General features: G+C 39.5%; 1 protein-coding gene across 2 annotated transcripts in view; it reads right to left on the bottom strand.

The window, feature by feature from the left end:
* Positions 1–16,003, bottom strand: part of NUCKS1 (nuclear casein kinase and cyclin dependent kinase substrate 1) — a 36,383-nt gene extending 20,380 nt beyond the window's left edge. The window contains exons 1-6 of one of the 2 annotated variants that reach the window (XM_053706610.1): positions 15,481–16,003; positions 6,791–6,834; positions 1,052–1,157; positions 634–689; positions 367–516; positions 99–251 (exon numbers count right to left, since the gene is read on the bottom strand). In XM_053706610.1, coding sequence (XP_053562585.1) covers positions 99–251; positions 367–516; positions 634–689; positions 1,052–1,157; positions 6,791–6,834; positions 15,481–15,497 — 526 coding nt within the window. In that variant the 5' untranslated portion in view covers positions 15,498–16,003. The remainder of the gene's footprint in view (positions 1–98; positions 252–366; positions 517–633; positions 690–1,051; positions 1,158–6,790; positions 6,835–15,480) is intronic. The other variant, XM_053706609.1, reaches the window with a different exon arrangement.
* Positions 16,004–18,850: the final 2,847 nt, after the last annotated feature.

Raw genomic sequence — 18,850 nt, 5'->3', positions numbered from 1 at the left:
CATCTACAAAACATGTATGCAAATAAAAATCTAGTGTATGTCCCTTTAAGTAAGCTTCTGTAGTTGGCTGAAAAAAAAAAAATATAAAGTTAACATACTTGCTAGGAATTTTGTTTCATCTTCCTCTTCTGGCTCTTCCTCCTCACTTCCTCCATCACCCATCAACATCTCCCTCTGCTTTGAAACAGCTTTGGATGCAGCTTGCCTCTGTTGTCTGACATTTTTTCGCTCTTTTTCATCATCGCTGTCATCTGTAATATGCCATAAATCTTAATCATATGTTTTGTAGAGGGTTGCTGCACACTGTAAGAGGTTTTTGTTTTACTACTAAAACAAAAGAAACATTTATAAAACACTAATACTTACCAGGAGCCGATCTCTTTCTTGGCTTTGACACCCTCTTTTTCTCAGGTTTGCTTTTTTTTATTATTTTTTTACTCTTTTTAGAACTCTCATAGTCACTATCTGCTTTTCCATCACCAGCTGCCAGGTCATCATCACTACCAAAATCCTCCTCTGGAAAAATTAAAAGAACAAGTTTTTTCCCCCGTGCATTGTGAGATCAATGGGCACTTAATTTACATCTGCTAAAATATTGATCTTTTTTTAACCCATATCAGTACCATATCATACCTGCAGAGTCTGCTTCATCCTTTTTGGGTTTTACTTCTTTTTCTTCAGATCCATCACTATGAAAAAGTTTTATTAGGTTACTCTTGATGTATGAAATTAGACATCACTTCTTTCAGTCTGCTGCAATGGTCACTATGATGGCTTAAATAAGTGTCGGCCAAAAGTAATTAATGAGGGCAAGAGATGGACCAGATTTTTGGGACATGCCTGAAAATCTACGTACCCATGCCACATATGTTTGCTCATCTATGCTCAGAGGGATAGCCTTAAAATCAGTTTGATACAAGTACACGGGGACAGACATTGGACATGCTTGTTTTAAAGCCTCTATTACAACCGACTCCTATTTTTGGGTGGCGTTCTATCAAAAAAACTATGCTAAATAGACAAATCAAAAATCTCAAGGAAAAGCACCAACCTATCTTCCTGTGAGTTTTTGCCAGACCTCCTTTTATCTTTAGATTCTCTAGGAGAGGCTCTTGCTTTTTTAGATGGAGGGGCTGAATTTCTTCCGTACTCTTCATCTATACAAGGGAAAAGAACATTTAATTAAACAATAAAATAAATCAATGTTTTCTACATGGTTATCTGCAAACATATGAACACATCAAATCTCAATAACCGTTCTAAGTTTTAATTTAAGATAAAGTTTAAACTACTAGGGTCGAGCACACTTTTAAAGCACCTGAGGATATTCTACACTTTTGTCATACTACTTCTAGGCCAGCCACAGTCCTATTGTTAGTAGAGTGCATGGTTTTGCAATTATCTGTGTTAAAGGGATATTAAAAAGCTTGAGATTGTTTAAATATATGCAGTTTAACTCTGCAATTTACTTTCATTATTTTGCCCCTTTAAACTGCAATTTGAAAGCGTCTCTGGGCAGCAACTTTAATGAATAAATAAAAATCAGTAGCTGCACGCAGGTTGTTAATCTGCCACTTAGCAGTAAATTTTGGAGTACTCCACCCTTGACTTAGATACGGACACTCAGCTGGACACGCTGTGACTATCAATACAAGATGTTAAGGAGACCTGTATCTTCTGGTATGGGATATAAGTGCCATTTCGCTGGTTTCAGACTGTATTGCATGTCATTTTCTATAATCATGCTTCGGAGAGCCACAACATACAAAACAAGGGAGAAATGGAGTTGCTTTCAATAGAAGCCTCATAGTTGATGCAAGCCGACCCTTGCTCTCCTCTGAATGGGGGGATTAAAGGCAGTTTGTACCTAGGAGGCATAATGCCATCTTTGATCAGATTTTTTTTTTTGGCTAGTGCCAAAGCGCCCAGTGGAGTGGAGCTATTTGCTTCTACAGTAGGTTACAAGAATGTGCTTGTCCTACCAATTGAGAGTGTAGTGGAAACATGCTCTATACTTCAAATTAGAGGAGGTGGTATATATATCAATCTAACTGTGGGACAAAAAGAGTTGGTAGCAAAACTTATCGCGCCCATGAGATCATGTTATGTGAAGTATCTGACTGCGCAATTAAGACACATTTTATGCTGTTTACTCTCCCCGTTAATTTGTTCTCAATGATCCATTTTACCTGGAGTGTATTAAGTTAACAAAATAGATCCTTTAAGTTTATTTCATCATTTGAAATATGAGTTTGCCCATGGTATCGCTATATTTACTCTGTTTGTATACTTCATAAAGAATTACAAGGTGTTTACTTTCTTAATAACTAAAGTTTAATATACAAATCTCAAGGTGTTAACTGTCCCTTTAAGTGTAGGAGATGGGGGGGTTAGGAGAGTAATAAAATGTATGCTTACCTGATAAATGTCTCTTTCCAGGCATGGAGAGTCCACGACATTCCAATTACTAGTGGGATATCAACTCCTGGCCAGCAGGAGGCAGCAAAGAACACCCCAGCAAAGCTGTTAAGTGTAACTGCCCTACCTGTAACCCCCAGTCAGGAAACTAATACCCAAGCTAGAGGACATGGAATGAACAGGGAGGGAGAAAAAAAAAAAAAGGCAGGACCACTTAAACTGAAGGCCCCACCACTTGAAGAACCTTTCTCCCAAAAGAAGCCTCGGCCGAGGCAAAAGTATCAAATTTGTAGAATTTTGAATAAGTACGCAGAGGACCATGTTGCCACCTTGCAAATCTGTTCCACAGAAGCTTCATTTTTGAAAGCCCAAGAAGAGGACACAGCCCTAGACGAATGAACCGTAATTCTCTCAGGAGGCAGCTGTCCAGCAGTCTCATAAGCCAAACGAATCAAACTTTTCAACAAGAGAAAAATCTGCCTGCTCAGGAAGTCTGCCTCCCAGATGTCCCCGCCCCCAGAATTATTTTGGTTACCTCTATCATCGCTAAGGAACTCCTCGTTCCCCCCTGATGATAGATGTAAGTGAATGAAGATATGTTGTCTGACTGGAACCTGATAAACTGGAATTGGACTAACTGGGGCCAGGCGAACATTGAAGATCGCTCTGAGCTCCAAAATGTTTATGGTTAGAACAGACTCTGAGTCCAAACTCCCTGAGTCTTTAGGAAGCCCCAGACTGCTCTCCATCCTAGAAGGCTAGGCTGGCATATGTTGTCATAATCACCCAGGATGGTCTGCGAAAGCAGATTCCCTGGGAGAGATGATCCAGAGACAACCCACCATGAAAGAGAATCCCTTGTCTCCTGCTCCCGTATTATTTGAGGAGACAAGTCTGCATAATCTCCTGCACTGAGCCACTGATAGCCAAGGAGTGGACTGCAGAATTATATCAGAATCGAAATCTTTAATTTCCTGACTTCTGTCATAAAAAAACTACATTGGTAGGGAATCTAAAGTTCCTAAAAAAAAAAAAAAAAGAAAAAAAAAAAAAAAAAAAAGATACCCTTGTGTTTGGAACTAAGCAGCTCCTTTTCCAAATTTACCTTCCAAACGTGAGATCGCAGGACGGAAGACAACATTGTTGTGCGGAATCTTGCTTGTTGAAAGGATGGCGTCTGGACCAGGATGTCGTCCAGATAGGGCGCCGCTGCAATGCCCCTTAATCGAAGCAGCACCAACAGCAAACCCAGAACCTTTGAGAAAATTCTGGGAGCTGTAGCAAGACCGGAGGGAAGAGCCCCAAATTGGAAGTGTGACTAGAAAGGCAAACCTTAGAAACGTGTGATGATCCTTGAGAATAGGAATACGTAGGAACATGCCCTTTAATTCTACTGTTGTCATGAATTGACCCTCTTGGGCCCAAGGAAGAATGGAACGAATAGTTTCCATCTTGATAAAACTCATGAATAAAATTAGTCTGACAGTTCCCTCTTGGGAACCACAAACTGAACGAAATAGAAACCCAGACCTCGTTCCTGCTTTGGAACAGAAACTATCACTCCCAGGTCGGAGAAGTTCCATACAAGTGTAAAAACACCTCTCCTGTCTGGTCTGCAGAAGATTTTGAAGGCACAAACTGCCCCTGGGAGGAAAAAAAATCTTAAACTCCAGTTTGCATCTTGTTTGAATGAAGGAAAGCCTGCCCCCCACAAGATACGGTCTCGGATCAGAGGTGAGCTCTTCTTGCTGCCTTTGAATTAACAGCCTTTTTTAATTGCATTCCCCTATTCCAAGACTGATTGGGTCTCCAGGAAGGCTTGGACTGCTCCCGCTTGGAAGGCGGAAGGAGTAGAAGGATTTTCCTTGAAATTAGAAAGGAAATAAAATTACTCTGATGTCCGCTTTCCATAACATCAGAGATATCACCGTCAAATCAGGCCCAAACAAGGTCCTTCCCTTGTAAGGATCACCAAAAATTTATACTTAAATGAGACATCCGCAGACCAGGATCTTAACCCTAACGCACTGCAGGTCATTATAGTAAGCCTGAAATCTTAACTCCCGCTGAAGTCAAGCATCTGTAGAGAAGATGGATAACTTCAAAGCCCGTATCCAGTCCTGGATATTTTCGAGGGGAGTGTCTGTCCAATAGAAATAGACAACACATTAATCCATTATGCTTCCACACTAGTAATACTACCACTGCAGGTAGTCATAGTAAACCTCAGTGTACTACTTTCTTTTACCCCCTAGGGAACCGTCCGCCAAGACTCCTTAATAGTCTGACATAGGAAGCGTCCATTAAAGTTAGGAGATTGAGAAAAAAGGGGTACCCTGTAGTCCTTTCTGGTACCAACAATACTTGTTTAGTTTTACTGTACTGATTAGGATTGACTATGCCAATCATATTGGAGTCGATCAGAATCGTTAGAACCTCCTTAGGTAGCAATTGGAGGTGTTCAAGCTTAAAGTGAAAGAAACAACTTCAGTATCAGAAAAAGGTGTTACCCAGACGGAGTCTGAGGTCCCCCCCTATATGCTACCGAAGTAACTTCCTCCTACAGGCTTCAGGGAAGAAACATTCAGAATGAAATAGATTTCATCAAGCGTATTCCCTGCTTAGCATGGGAAAAGCAGACAATGTAACAGATATTGCCAATGACATAGGAGTGATGTCTTGCAAAGTAACTCCAGATAGAGTTTGCGAGGAAGCGCAGGACGCTCCATGTGTGAGCTACAAAATTTTTTGGACACTTAAGGATTTTTTTTTTATCCCTATAGTAAAGTTAGCACAACATAAAGGAACAGAGAAAGGGATTGGTAGTTCCACATTGTTCCAAAAACATAAGGAGTCACTTTGTAGGGTCTCTTGGGATTCACATATGGATGAATAATCGAATAAAAGCCTCAACATTTTTAATAAAATTTATCACACAAAAACGGTTACTGTCTCTTTAAATTTTAAAGAGTAACTTTTATTTACGTTAGCAGAAATGGCTGAATAGGTAACATGAGGTAGATAAGTACTGCAAACCCCCTCTACACCTCAGCTTAACCCAGCTCAGGTGTCGGTCAGTCCTTCTGCTCAAATTCCTGACTCCGGCTGAAGTGCTGTCTTTTAATCGCAAACACTGACATAAATTCACAGTTCCTTCCGATAACCGGAAGTGCTAGGAAAGAGGTGCTGTCTAAGCAGCTGAAATACTCCGACTACAATACCCTGTTCCTTCCGATAATCGGAAGCCTATTAAAGAAATGCGCAACTAAATTGGCGCCACACAAGCTCCGCCCCATGGGCGTTTCAATAGTCATCTCCCGGTCGCCATTATTATCTTATTAAGTTGAGCCACCGGGAGCAAAATAAGGTCTGAGCAGCCTCAGATTAGGCAGCTGCTTACTCAGTTTGTTAAATCTTAATAGTGAAGCACCCTGACACTGAGCTTGTACTCTGCATTACAGCTCATCGTTAATATGTAATCTCCCAGTCGGCTATTATTAGTCATGAAACCGCTGGGAGAGGAGAGTCACAATCAGCCCCAGTGCCTGCGTCCATGCTACCACAGTGACCCCTAATACACTAGGAGAATCCATCTCTGTAACCCCTTAATAAGGAGCCCATTATTACCATGAGGTCTGTATAAAAAATAAAGTGCCCAAACTTTTTCTGAGTTTTTTCTACCCCCAGAAATAAAGTCAGCACTTACCTCATCTTCTGCCTAACAACAAAGGCAGTTCCCAGGTTTGAGAGGTCCTCTCCCTCCCATGGACCTGTAAATAAACAAAAGTCCTGAGTAATATCCCTCAGGTTTTTAGTGTAAGGGCAGCATCAGAATATGGGAGGCGCAGTGAGAATTATGTCCCACAAGTTTCCATTGCTCTAAAGCCATCACTGCTCTACGGCTACACCCTAGGACAAAGCAGCACAATCTTGCACCACTTTAAAAATAAACTCTTGATTGAAGTATCTTTTCTAACACCTAAATTACCACCTCCATGCACTTAACGTAGGCAAAGAGAATGACTGGGTTGGGAGGGGATAATTAACAGCTTGGCTGTGGTGCTCTTTGCCGCCTCCTGCAGGGCATGAGTGGTATTCCCAATAGTAATTAAGATGATCCGTGGACTCATCGTGTCATTAAAAAGAAAACTATATAGTAAAAATTGGTTTAATATGTATTACTTAACCTTTGAAATGAAGACGGTAACCACCTTGAGATAATAAGCGATATTTTTTAAACATTGCATCTATGCAGGACAAAATTCCAAGATAACATCACCCCCCCCCCCCCAATTTACTTGTTATAACCTGTGCTTTAGAAAGTATTGCAGACATGCGGCAGTTTAACAGAACAATTTGACTAAACACTTACCATCCGAGTCCTGAAATTGTGAGTAATCAACCACCTTTCTATTCCTGTTTAAGACAAAAACACAGGTAACTGTATAAGTATTTAGCAGTTTAATACAAGGCAAAATCAAAGAGTGCATATTTACAGATTGCTGCATTAAATGATTATATATATATATATATATATATATATATATATATATATATATATATATATATATATATATATATATATATATACACACACACACATATACATATATACACATACACACACCCAACAAGCGTGTACATTGAGAATTTGCAGTTCTGCTATATCAAATGAGTTCCCTTATTATGGATAAAGCTGCAAAGACCTTAAAATTATCATAATCAACCTCTCTCATACATCCATTATATCTACACACACAGAGTTTGGTCTTAGCTAAATCAGAAAATGGCAATGAACAGATTTGTAGAACTTTTCACTATGGTTAGAAAACACTAGATGGCACTCTCCAGACACCTACCTAGAAATCTAGTCAACAAAGTAAACCATGGGAATAAAGCAAATTTGATAATGGAGGTATAATGGAAACTATTTTTTAATATTGTATGCTCTGTCTGAATCACATTTTTTGGGCCTTATACCCCTTCATCAAATTGAAAATGTGTGGTTTTCCAATTTTGAGATTTGGAAGTCTCATTAAATTATTTAACCAGAGTTAAAAGGGCATGAAACACATGTTTCTTTTCTTATTCAAACAGAGCATAGAATAAAAAATAAAAAAAAGTTCTAATTAACTGCTATTATCAAATTTGCTTTTTTCTCATGTGGTATTCTTTAAGGAAACCTAGGCAGGTAGCGCAAATATGTCTGAAGCACTACATGGCAGGAAAAAAATGCTGCCATCTAGTGCTCTTGCAAATGTATAACATTCTTGCCATAAAATGCTGCAGATGCTCCTGAGCAAAAAAAAAAAAAACCCAGAACACAAAAGTACATGAGAAAGTTGTTGCGATCTCAAAGCATTTAATTTAAACGATTCCCTACACTGACCAAACAATCACTAAGAAAACACTGCAAGTCAGATCTGAATGTTGCAGGATGCTCGGTTCTGAGGCAGTGAAAACTAAAATATTTGGGAGAAAAACATACAGCGATAAAGTACAAAAAAGCAATATTCTTTAAAGGGGACTAAAAGTAAAATGCTCTAATGTGCAAACATACTTAAACCATATTCCAGAGAGGAAATGTACTACTGGGACCTAGTAGTATATTCAGCATTGCACAATCACACACGGACAGGGTGCGGCGTTGCACAAGAGCGCAAAATAGCATTCTTGTGAAATGGCAAGCTGCGACGGACAGGGGTGCATATGTATGCCCCTGTCCACCTTAGCTTGATAAATCAACCCCTTAGTTTTAACTTCAAATGAGATTTTTTTTAAATGACAAATTTCCCAGTTATGTCTATTTCCACTCTAACTGCATAATACATCAGCAAATGCATGCTCAGTAGGAGCTAGTGAGTAATAAATAAATAAAATTTTAAATATAAAGAATATGCACAATGTTAAAATTCAGAGCAAGTGCTATTGCATTGTTTTACCATCGCCCCGATAATGCATTACTACTTATTAAATGGTACTTTAAAGTGATGGTAAATCCTAGCATTTGTTCTTTGATGCCAAAACCTATTGAAATTGGACGAGTTTGCTACGAGATCAGAATTTGACCATTTTCTATACACACGCTTCCTTTATTTTATCTGTATAACAAACCTCAATACTTAGAACAATTGAAATTAACATTATCTCCCCTACCTCACAATGGGTGGGCGATTTTCTTCTGATGAATAGGTTTATATAGCTTTTCTATAGACAATACTTAACCCCTTTAGGACTGAGAATTTGAGAAACTTGCTTAAAGTATCTGAGAATTTTTAGCATCTTTGCGATAACTTTTTTAACCTATTAAAACTATAGTTTTTATAGTAGACAACCAAAGTTATTGATCTAAGCCCTATTTTGGTATATTTCATTTTCATGTCACCATTTTGCTGCCAAATGCAATCATATTAATAAAATTGTTGTGTTTTCACAAACGTTTGGTTTCTCACTGAAATTATTTACGTACCTCTTGTGCAGACATAACAAATGGTTTAAAGGCTTCTCTGGGATCCCCTTTGTTCATAAATAGACATGCATTGCTTTTTGGTTATTAGGCTGCTAATTGCAGCTGCACACTAATAGCAACAATCAACAACTTACATTCCCCCAAGCATTTGAGACTTCACAGCATTTCAAAAGTTTCCTTTATGGTTTTATATGCATGTTTTGCCCTTCCTATATTTGCTTATCCCTCAAGGTCATGAGACATGCTATCTCCAATCCCAGACTTGTATCTGAATATGAGCCTGTGAACGCTCATGCATGCTCAGATAGCAATAACATCACGGCGAGGATGCGTCGTAAAGGGAAAACCGTACATAAATTCTGCAGTGTACACCTTCCTCCAGAAAGCAGCTGTTTTGCAGAGCCAGTGTAACAGATAATTTTTAATTTGCACATACTAAATATAAGATGAATTACATTATAACCTATATAATAGATAACACCTTTACCACCCATTCCCCAACTATTGCATGCATTTTGATTAGCTTTTCACAAGATAGGGGAAAAAAAATCCTCAGAGGGTGCGCAGGTGATGACAAGTAATGGATGTATGGAAATTCATAGGCGACGGCTGCACTCCCAATATTTTGTCCCAATGGAATCCAAAGCTGTAAGTTAGAGAAAGAAGAGAGGCGCCCAAAACCATAAAACAGTATCGTGATGTGATAAAATAAGAGCCCCTCGCTACTAAAATTCTCCCGCTGATCCAGATACTCACAAGAGTGGCGGCACGGATGACGTGCCTCAAAGCGCAGGTCGGGACTATTGAGAGTCGCCCGACTGACACACCTCCGTGGGCGTACGTCACTCCCTGTCCACCAATCGGTAAAAACAACTTAATACCACCACTTAATATCCCCCTTGCAAGCCAAGTTCTGCAGCCCTTGCTCGAAGCAGTATACCTTTATACTGCTTCGAGCAAGGGCTGCAGAACTTGGCTTGCAAGGGGGATATTAAGTGGTGGTATTAAGTTGTTTTTACCGATTGGTGGACAGGGAGTGACGTACGCCCACGGAGGTGTGTCAGTCGGGCGACTCAATAGTCCCGACCTGCGCTTTGAGGCACGTCATCCGTGCCGCCACTCTTGTGAGTATCTGGATCAGCGGGAGAATTTTAGTAGCGAGGGGCTCTTATTTTATCACATCACGATACTGTTTTATGGTTTTGGGCGCTTTTCACAAGAGACTGACAATTCATGTTGGCCCAATAGATAACATTGTGCTTACTCCCGTGGAGTTGTGGGCTGCCTGCAGAGATAAAAGTACATTAAAATGGTTATGAAACTCAAAAGTTCTCTTTTGTGATTCAGACAGAATACCAATTTAAAAAACGTTTCCAATTTAATACCATTACCAAATTTGTTTTGTTCCCATGATATTCTTTGTTGGCGAGATACCCAAGGAGGCATCTGGAGCACTATATGGCATGAAAAAGTGCTGCCATTTAATGCTCTTGCAAAACCACTGTCATAGTTCACCAGAAATGGAAAGGCTTGTAAGCTTATGTCCCTGCTTTTCAACAAAAAGATACCCAAAGAAAGAAAACTGAAGAAATTTAAAAAGTTGTGTAAAATGGCATGCTCTATCTAAATTATGAAGGGAAAATGTTGGGTTTCATATCCCTTTAATAGAACCATGTTGGCTGTGCAAAACTGGAATGAGTAATAAAGATTGTCTATCTTAAAGGACCAGTCAACACAGTAGATTTGCATAATCAACAAATGCAAGATAAGACAATGCAATAGCACTTAGTCTGAACTTCAAATTAGTAAGATTTGTTTTTTCTATTTTAAAAAAGTTGTCTTTTTCCACTCCCCCTAAACCATGTGACAGCCATCAGCCAATCACAAATGCATGCACGTACCATGTGAAAGCCATCAGCCATTCACAAATGCATACACTTATTCTTGCACATGCTCAGTAGGAGCTGGTGACTCAAAAAGTTTAAATATAAAAAGACTGTGCACATTTAGTTAATGGAAGTAAATTGGAAAGTTGTTTAAAATGGCATGCTCTATCTAAATAATGAAAGTTTAATTTTGATTGAGTGTCCCTTTAAGACAAAAAAAAAAAAAAAGTACCATTATGTCACCACAGCTGACCGTCCCTGTCCAGAGGATGATTTTCTTATTGTGATGGACAAGGTTTTCCAGCCAATTGGGTGATTGCTAATTTTTATGTTATTTGTTAATGTGTAAACTCACCAGCAACCCCTTTGTGGGCTCATACGTCGGCTCTATAACAAACTAGCAAAGCATAAAAAAGGAGCAGCAATACCATATAGGCATTATGTCACTTGAATCTCTTCCTGACATATATAAGTAAGGAGGAACGATTATAGAAGCTTTTGTAATTATTCCATTCAAGTGAATTCTACTGGGTATAAATTTTAAAGTTATACACATTGTAAATTATATAGGTTATAATTAGGGCTGTGCGATAAGGGGGGGAAAAAATGGAACATAGAAACCCCAAGGCAGAACACTGCAATTCTCATCGCAGAAACTGTAGTGTGTCTGCAGAGAGACAGACCGTGACCGTTTTTTAAAGAAAAGTTTTGCCTGCACTTTTAATGTCACCTGCAGGTGTCACTGTAAATATTTACCGTACTATGTTCCTTTCTTTTTAATTTCCTCCCCCTTCCCGAACACCAGTGCGGTACAGGGTAAAAGCACATTGCAGAAAAGGCTTAAATTTATTTGAGGAGCCTACCAATATACTTATTAGCCAGATTAGCAAGTTTTTTTAATAAAAAAACCCTGGTGTGCCTCAGTGTTACAAGGTCTCAGGTGTGAATGGGGAGCGGGTGTGTTAATTTGGTGTTATCGCTCTCACTCTCTTACACTGGTCACTGGAAGTTCAACATGGCACCTTATGGCAAAGAACTCTGAGGATCTGAAAAAAAAGAATTGTTGAGCTACATAAAGATGGCCTAGGCTATAAGAAGATTGGCAAGACCCTGAAACTAAGCTGCAGCACGGTGGGCAAGACCATACAGCGGTTTCACAGGACAGGTTCCACTCCAAGAAGGCCTTGCCATGGTCGACCAAAGAAGTTGAGTGCAAGCGCTCAGCGCCATATCCAGATGTTTTCTTTGGGAAATAGAAGCATGAGTGCTGCCAGCATTGCTGCAAAGGCTGAAGTGGGGCATATAGTCCCCAGCAGTACAGCAGGTTCCCAGGCAGACTGACACTGTGGGAACATACAGCAGACATCAGCGAGGCTGTACATGAACTTGTCCTCATACACACCGAGTAAGGGCAAAGAACACAGCAAGACTGGCTCCACAGACACTGCAGAAAAATTTTCACAAAAAAAAAAAAAAAATAATAATCTCATTGAAGAAAATTAAAAAAAAAAAGTTCTGTCTCTGGGTATAGCAATCTTGGCCATGAAATATTACGATTTTAATCGCAATTTTTTTTTAGAAAGTGTTAAAACATACATTTATCAATATAAAATGCATTAAACTGTACAGAATCTACCAGACAGACTTACAGTAGGTGGTCTGGTCACATATTGGGGGTAAAGGTACCTGACAGACATACAGTAGGATTATGAGGTCACATATAGGGGCTAAGGCACCATATAGACCGAAGTAGAGTGGGATTATGATGTAATACAGTGCTTGACAAATGTGTTTAAAAATTAGGAGCCAGTAAGAATATTTACGAGCCAGGCCTATTTTTACGAGCCAGACCGTTGGATTCGTATATAGATATATGGAGAATAAAGAAAAAAAAAAGTTAGGAGCCAGGGGTAAAATTCTAGGAGCCAGTGGCTACCAGGCTCCTGGGTTTGTCGAGCCCTGATGTAATATATAGGGGGTATAGGCACCATATAGACCAAAGTACAGTGGGATTATGATGCAATATATAGGGTTAAAGGCACCATATAGACAGAAGTACAGTGGGATTATGATGTAACATAGGCGGTATAGGCACCATATAGACAGATGTACAGTAGGATATGAGGTCACATATAGGAGGGTAAAGGTTCCATACAGACATACAGTGGGCAGCATGGAGCAGTGTAGTGCTAATGAATGATGAGTGAGGGGCAAGTGATCAGTGGACGTGTTACAAATACCGGTGCACCCTGACAAAATGAGCCCACACACCGTATACTCACAAAACCTTCCCCTGTACACCCCTTTACCAGACGCTCACCCGCTGCTAATATCACCGCTCGATGCCATAGAAACAACAAAGACCTCCCCAGTGTCCTGCCATTACCACTGCAGCGCATACATCTCACAAGATTAGCGGCTAGCGTTCCCAGTAGAGTGGGCGGCCTCTGGTTGTGCGAGAGTGCAGATACTGTGTCATGTGATGTCCTTGTGTGCTCATTGCACTGTGCCCCCATGCCAGCCAGCTGACTGCCTTCCTAGTTATGTAAGCTTATTCAGTTTGTGCTGGCATCCTATAGGCTACTTACTTTGCAGCGGTTGCCGGCGATCAGCTTTTTCTATGGTGCCTGTGTCCCAGTACTAAAGATTTTGCCGCCACAGCTTTCAAGCCTCTCCTGACATCCTTTGCGCATAGTTGAGCCATCACCTGGACGAACACAATCCTGATTCTGTACTCCGGTCACATTTAGTTTACGGTCACAAATAGAAGCTAAAGTTTTTGGGGGGTTTTAAACGCATACCCTGGCGGTTTCATACCGCAGCAATAAAAAATAAAAAAGTAGTTATAATGTAATTCATCTTATATTTTTTATGTGGAAATCTAAGCATGCGTGAGCATTCACATGCTTATATTCAGATACAAGCCTGTGATTCAGGGTAGCATGTTACATGACGTTGAGTGATAAGCAAAGGGGATTCCAGAGAAGCTTTTACAACAATTTGTTTTATGTCTGCACAAGCGGTATACAAATAATTTTAGTTAGAAACCCAAAGAGTGAAAATGAAAATATATATATATATATATATATATATATATATATATATATATATATATATATATATATATATATATATATATATATATTTGCATTTGGCAGTGAAACGGTGGCATGAAATATACCAAAAATAGGCTAGATCAATACCTTGGGTTATCTAATAAAAACCAAAGCTATATAAACATATCCAGCAGAAGTAATCACCCACCCAATGTGAGGTAGAAGAGATAATAAAATGTTAATTTTCAATTGTCTAAGTATTGAGCTTTGGTATACAGATAAGATAAAGAAAGCATGTGTATAGCAAAAAGTAAAATTAGATCTGATCTCCCACCAATTCAGCCCAGTTTAATGGGTTTTTGCATCACAGAACAAAACCTGCAATTACATATACAAACACAAATGAGCAATTTATCATTTTATACTCTAATGGTGCCTTAAGTCATTGGAAAGACATTAAGGGAAACACTATTTACAGTACATTGTCCCTTTGACCACCAAGCCCAGTATACCAACTGAGCAACTAAAGAGCAACCATAGTTTGCAAGCATGGCCAACCAAGAGGAATACAAGAGCTTTCAGAGCACAGCTGCTGAAATGCACATGACACTGCATGCCTGTTATAGGTCTAGAAATGCAGTAGCAGGTATAAATATATAACATTCGTACAAACTAAGTTTGTTGATGTAAACAAAAAATTATTTTAACCAATGAAACGGGCAGCAAAAAGATAAAACGTTGGAAATGATTACTTAGCAATTGCAGATGGGTACGTGCAGTCATCTCAGTCTTTGTGTGTTTAATACAGGGCCGAGCAGTATGTGTACATACGTCTTAGCCCAGCCCCCTACGAGTACAAGCCAGCCCTCTATAACCTTGTACAGAAATCCGTGTAGGGCCAAAATCTACATCACATAAGCCGAAGTCATACAACAAAAGGACCGTCCCTTTTTTACGTGGATGATGCACTTTAACTATTGACGTAGATTCTTAAAATACGTGTATTTTGCTCAGCCCTCCATCAGTATAAGATCCCTGCCTCTTTAAATGGCTTCTCACATCAACCTCCAAAGCGCAGAAAAATAAAATAAAAAGCAGTTCATTATTCACGCGCACACATTCCCTGGAATTCTGTATTACAAATCCCAGGAGTCCATTACTTACATGATGTTCGCACGTTTCGCTTATGATGCACGGATATCATGCAATAATGTACGTTAAAGAATAAAGATGCATTACATGTGCATGAAAATGCGTGGATGAACTGAGCGGAAGCATTTGGTCACAATACATGCAATGCTAAACTAATTATATAACGCACACCAATCCAAAATACAATTATTGACAAATATATGGATCACACGTTAGAAATCACACACACAAAAACCTCAACATAATTCTACAGCTGTTGCAGGATAACTATGCGTTATATACTGCCTATTATACGCAAGGAGAGCGATATAGCAGCATAATACGGCCTAGTGAAAATATGTTTAGGTCCTTAGACACTCGCTGAACAGTGGTGCGGGTAACGTTAGCGCTTTAAAAGCAACAATAGTACATTGCAATGGCTGAAAAGCAGAGCGCACACGAACGCCAACTCCATGTTGCACATATGTTTCCTTTAGGGCCTCACACCCCCGTTACTCACCTGACCGGCCTAGACATGGCTCTTGCGGACACCTAACGAGCTGCTGCTAGAAGCGGAAGAGGAGGACACGGGAGGGGTGAACAATTTCCTTTACGAAAGACCCCCACTTGCAGATTAGTAGAAAGGCGGAGGATGGTTAACGAGACGGCGAGCTTACACACAAAAGGCACAAGCAGAATTATTAATTGTACCTCAAAAGAATAGAGGAAAAAATATCTACTACCCCAACACTGCTAGAAAAAAAAGCCCCAATTACTGTCTATCAATGTAGGGAGCAAAAGAGGCGGGAAAACCGGAGGGGGCGGAGCACGCAGTCGGAGTCTCTCTCGTCTCTCGCGAAAGCAATTGATTCTGGCACTCTTGGTCTTTTATTTTATAATTTCTAAAAAGGAAGCAACCTTTCTCCCCCCACTCTAGCCAGCTCAAATAACTAATTTGACCAAATGGACAGTACAAACACTGCTTCGTATATTCCCCCCCTCCCCAACTGCCGCCTCTAGCCCCTGAGCCAAGGGCGCAGCCTAACCCGGTGGTAGCCCACCTCTTGCACAGATTGGGCATCCAGAGCAATCCAGAAATTTGATTAGTCCATTCAAATGTTTATGGTGAGAAGGGATAAGTCGGGGATTGTGTAATAGGCGGTTCAGTAGTTTAGGGAGAGGAGGGGTAAGTGTGATTGAGAGCGCGTTCCTCGGAGAGAAAAATAAAAGATGGAGGATTATCCTCCGATAAGAGAACAGCAGATTCGTTACTACGTTGCTAAATTATTTCAGTCAGAGTGGTTTCCATTGTACTAAACATCGGTATTTATGTGATCAACGACAATATTAAAATGAAGACTTTTTTTTTTATTCCAGAGCATTTTTTGGGTTATTAATGTCTACACATTCGACAGGAAGCACATGAAGACACTTGGATGATTTAATTCTATGGTCCATTTAAGCCCTCCTGATTTTATCAATGCATACGGACATAAGTCATCCCAAATTTGTAATATAACTTTAGTTTAAATTTAGACGTGATAACCTATTCAGAGTAACATAATAATACGTTTAAAAGTTATAAAATGGTGCTATATTTTAAACGGCTAATTGATTTGGCACAGCATTTAGGTCGGACTGCTAGTTACTATTCAAATCTGTAATTTGTAATAAATTGAAAAGACCTAAAAGTGCAAAAAGAAAATTCTCAAATATTTGTAAACATTTTATTATTGCACTATTGTTTGCGTATATCTGTGATTAACCTTTTCCCGCCGTTGTATTCCGTCACAACAGCGCAGGGCTTTAAAGCCGTTATGACGGAATACAACGTTATAGCCAACAGCTGTCCTGTAGCCTACTGCGCTTGCAGGATTTGATCATGGTCTGGAGGGCGTTCCTAGCGGTTTTCACTTTACAGCGGGGCTCCGGTCCCTAACCCGCTGTATGAGCGGGGTATACCTGTATAGGTAAATTAGAATGTTTTTCATTTGCGGGCTGAATCATGGAAGAAAACTTTTTGGTTTCATGTCCCTTTATCCTCATCAAATGTATTAAACACATAGTTAAAGTCAGCTCCTAGCTGAACACATCTAGTAAGGCAATGACAAGAGACACATTATGCAGCTAACAATAATAAGACAGCTCCCAGCAGCGCATTACTGTTGCTAAGGATATGTAAATATGCGTTTCAACAAGGATACTAAGAAAAACAAAATCAATTTGATAATAGAAGTGAATTTAAAAGTGTTTTAAACTTACATGCTGTATCTGAATCTTGAAAGATGCATTTTGGCTTTACTGTCCCTTTTTCACCATCCCTCGGGCAGCAATTCATTACTGAGAGTTAGCTGCTGAGCGGTGGCTGCACATTTATGTCTGCACATGTCTCTTGTCATTGGCTCACCCAAATGTGTTCAGCTAGCTCCCAGCAGTGTATTGATGTTCCTTTAACAAAGGATACTAAATGTAAAAAAACAATTTCATTTTAGTGTAAGTTTTTTTACATTTGTATGCTCTAAATTATGGAAAAAAATATTGGGTTTTTATATCCCTTTAAAGGGACATGAAACCCCCAAAAAATATTTCATGATTCAGATAGAGAATACAATTTTAAACAACTTTCCGTTTTATTTCTATTATTTAATTTGCTTCCTTCTCTTGTTATCCTTTGCTGAAATGTTTATCTAGGCAAGCTCAGGAGCAGAAGAGAAACCTAGGTTCTAGCTGTTGATTGGTGGCTTCATATATATATATTGACTGTGATTGGCTCACCCATGTGTTTAGTTAGAAACCATTAGTGCATTGCTGCTCCTTCAACAAATGATACCAAGAGAATTAAACAAATTAGATAATATAAGTAAATTAGAAAGTTGTTTAAAAACATAATTTATTCTTACCTGATAAATTTATTTATTTCTTGACACAGTGAGTCCACGGTTCATCTTAACTACTGTTGGGAATATCACTCCTGACCAGCAGGAGGAGGTAAAGAGCACCACAGCAAAAGCTGTTAAATACCACACCCCCTACCCACAATCCCCAGTCATTCGACCAAAGGGAAAGGAAGTAATCTGAGGTGCCTGAAGTTTATAGAAAAGCAAACTGTCTCAAAAACAGGGCGGGCCGTGAACTCACCGTGTCAAGAAAGAAAGAAATTTATCAAGTAAGTATAAATTATGTTTTCTTTCTAATGACACGATGAGTCCACGGATAATCTTAATTACTGTTGGGAACCAATACCCAAGCTAGGGGACACGGATGATAAGGGAGGGACAAGACAGTTAACCTAAACAGAAGGCACCACTGCTTGAAGAACCTTTCTCCCAAAAGGAGCCTCTGCTGAAGCAAAAGTATCAAATTTAGAAAAAGTATGTAAAGATGATCAAGTCGCAGCCTTGCAAAGCTGATCTACAGAAGCTCCATTTTTGAAAGCCCAAGAAGATGATACCGCCCTCATGGAATGAGCCGTGATTCTCTCAGGAGGCTGCTGACCAGCAGTCTCATATGCCAAGCGAATAACACTCCTCAACCAACAAGAAAGAGAAGTACCCATAGCTTTCTTACCCTTACGCTTCCCAGAAAAGACAACATATCAAAAAGAAGACTGGCGAAAATCCTTAGTCGCCTGCAAATAATATTTCAATGCATGAACCATATCCAGGTTGTGCAACAAACGCTCCTTATGAGAAGAAGGATTAGAACAACAATCTCTTGATCCCAGAGGCAGACATTTTTTTAAGTGAAAAACTTTCTGCAGGTCATTTTGAAATTAACACACAACCTCATACACAGACACATACTCACTCCCAGCCTCACACACACACTCTGGATAGAATTTGTCATTTCTTTCTCTTATTTTTTTTTTAAATTATATATATATATATATA

Source organism: Bombina bombina, chromosome 3, assembly GCF_027579735.1.
Source record: "Bombina bombina isolate aBomBom1 chromosome 3, aBomBom1.pri, whole genome shotgun sequence".
Classification (NCBI taxonomy): Eukaryota; Metazoa; Chordata; class Amphibia; order Anura; family Bombinatoridae; genus Bombina; species Bombina bombina.
The sequence above is the reverse complement of the archived record's forward strand: the minus strand, read 5'-3'. Positions and strand labels throughout refer to the sequence as shown.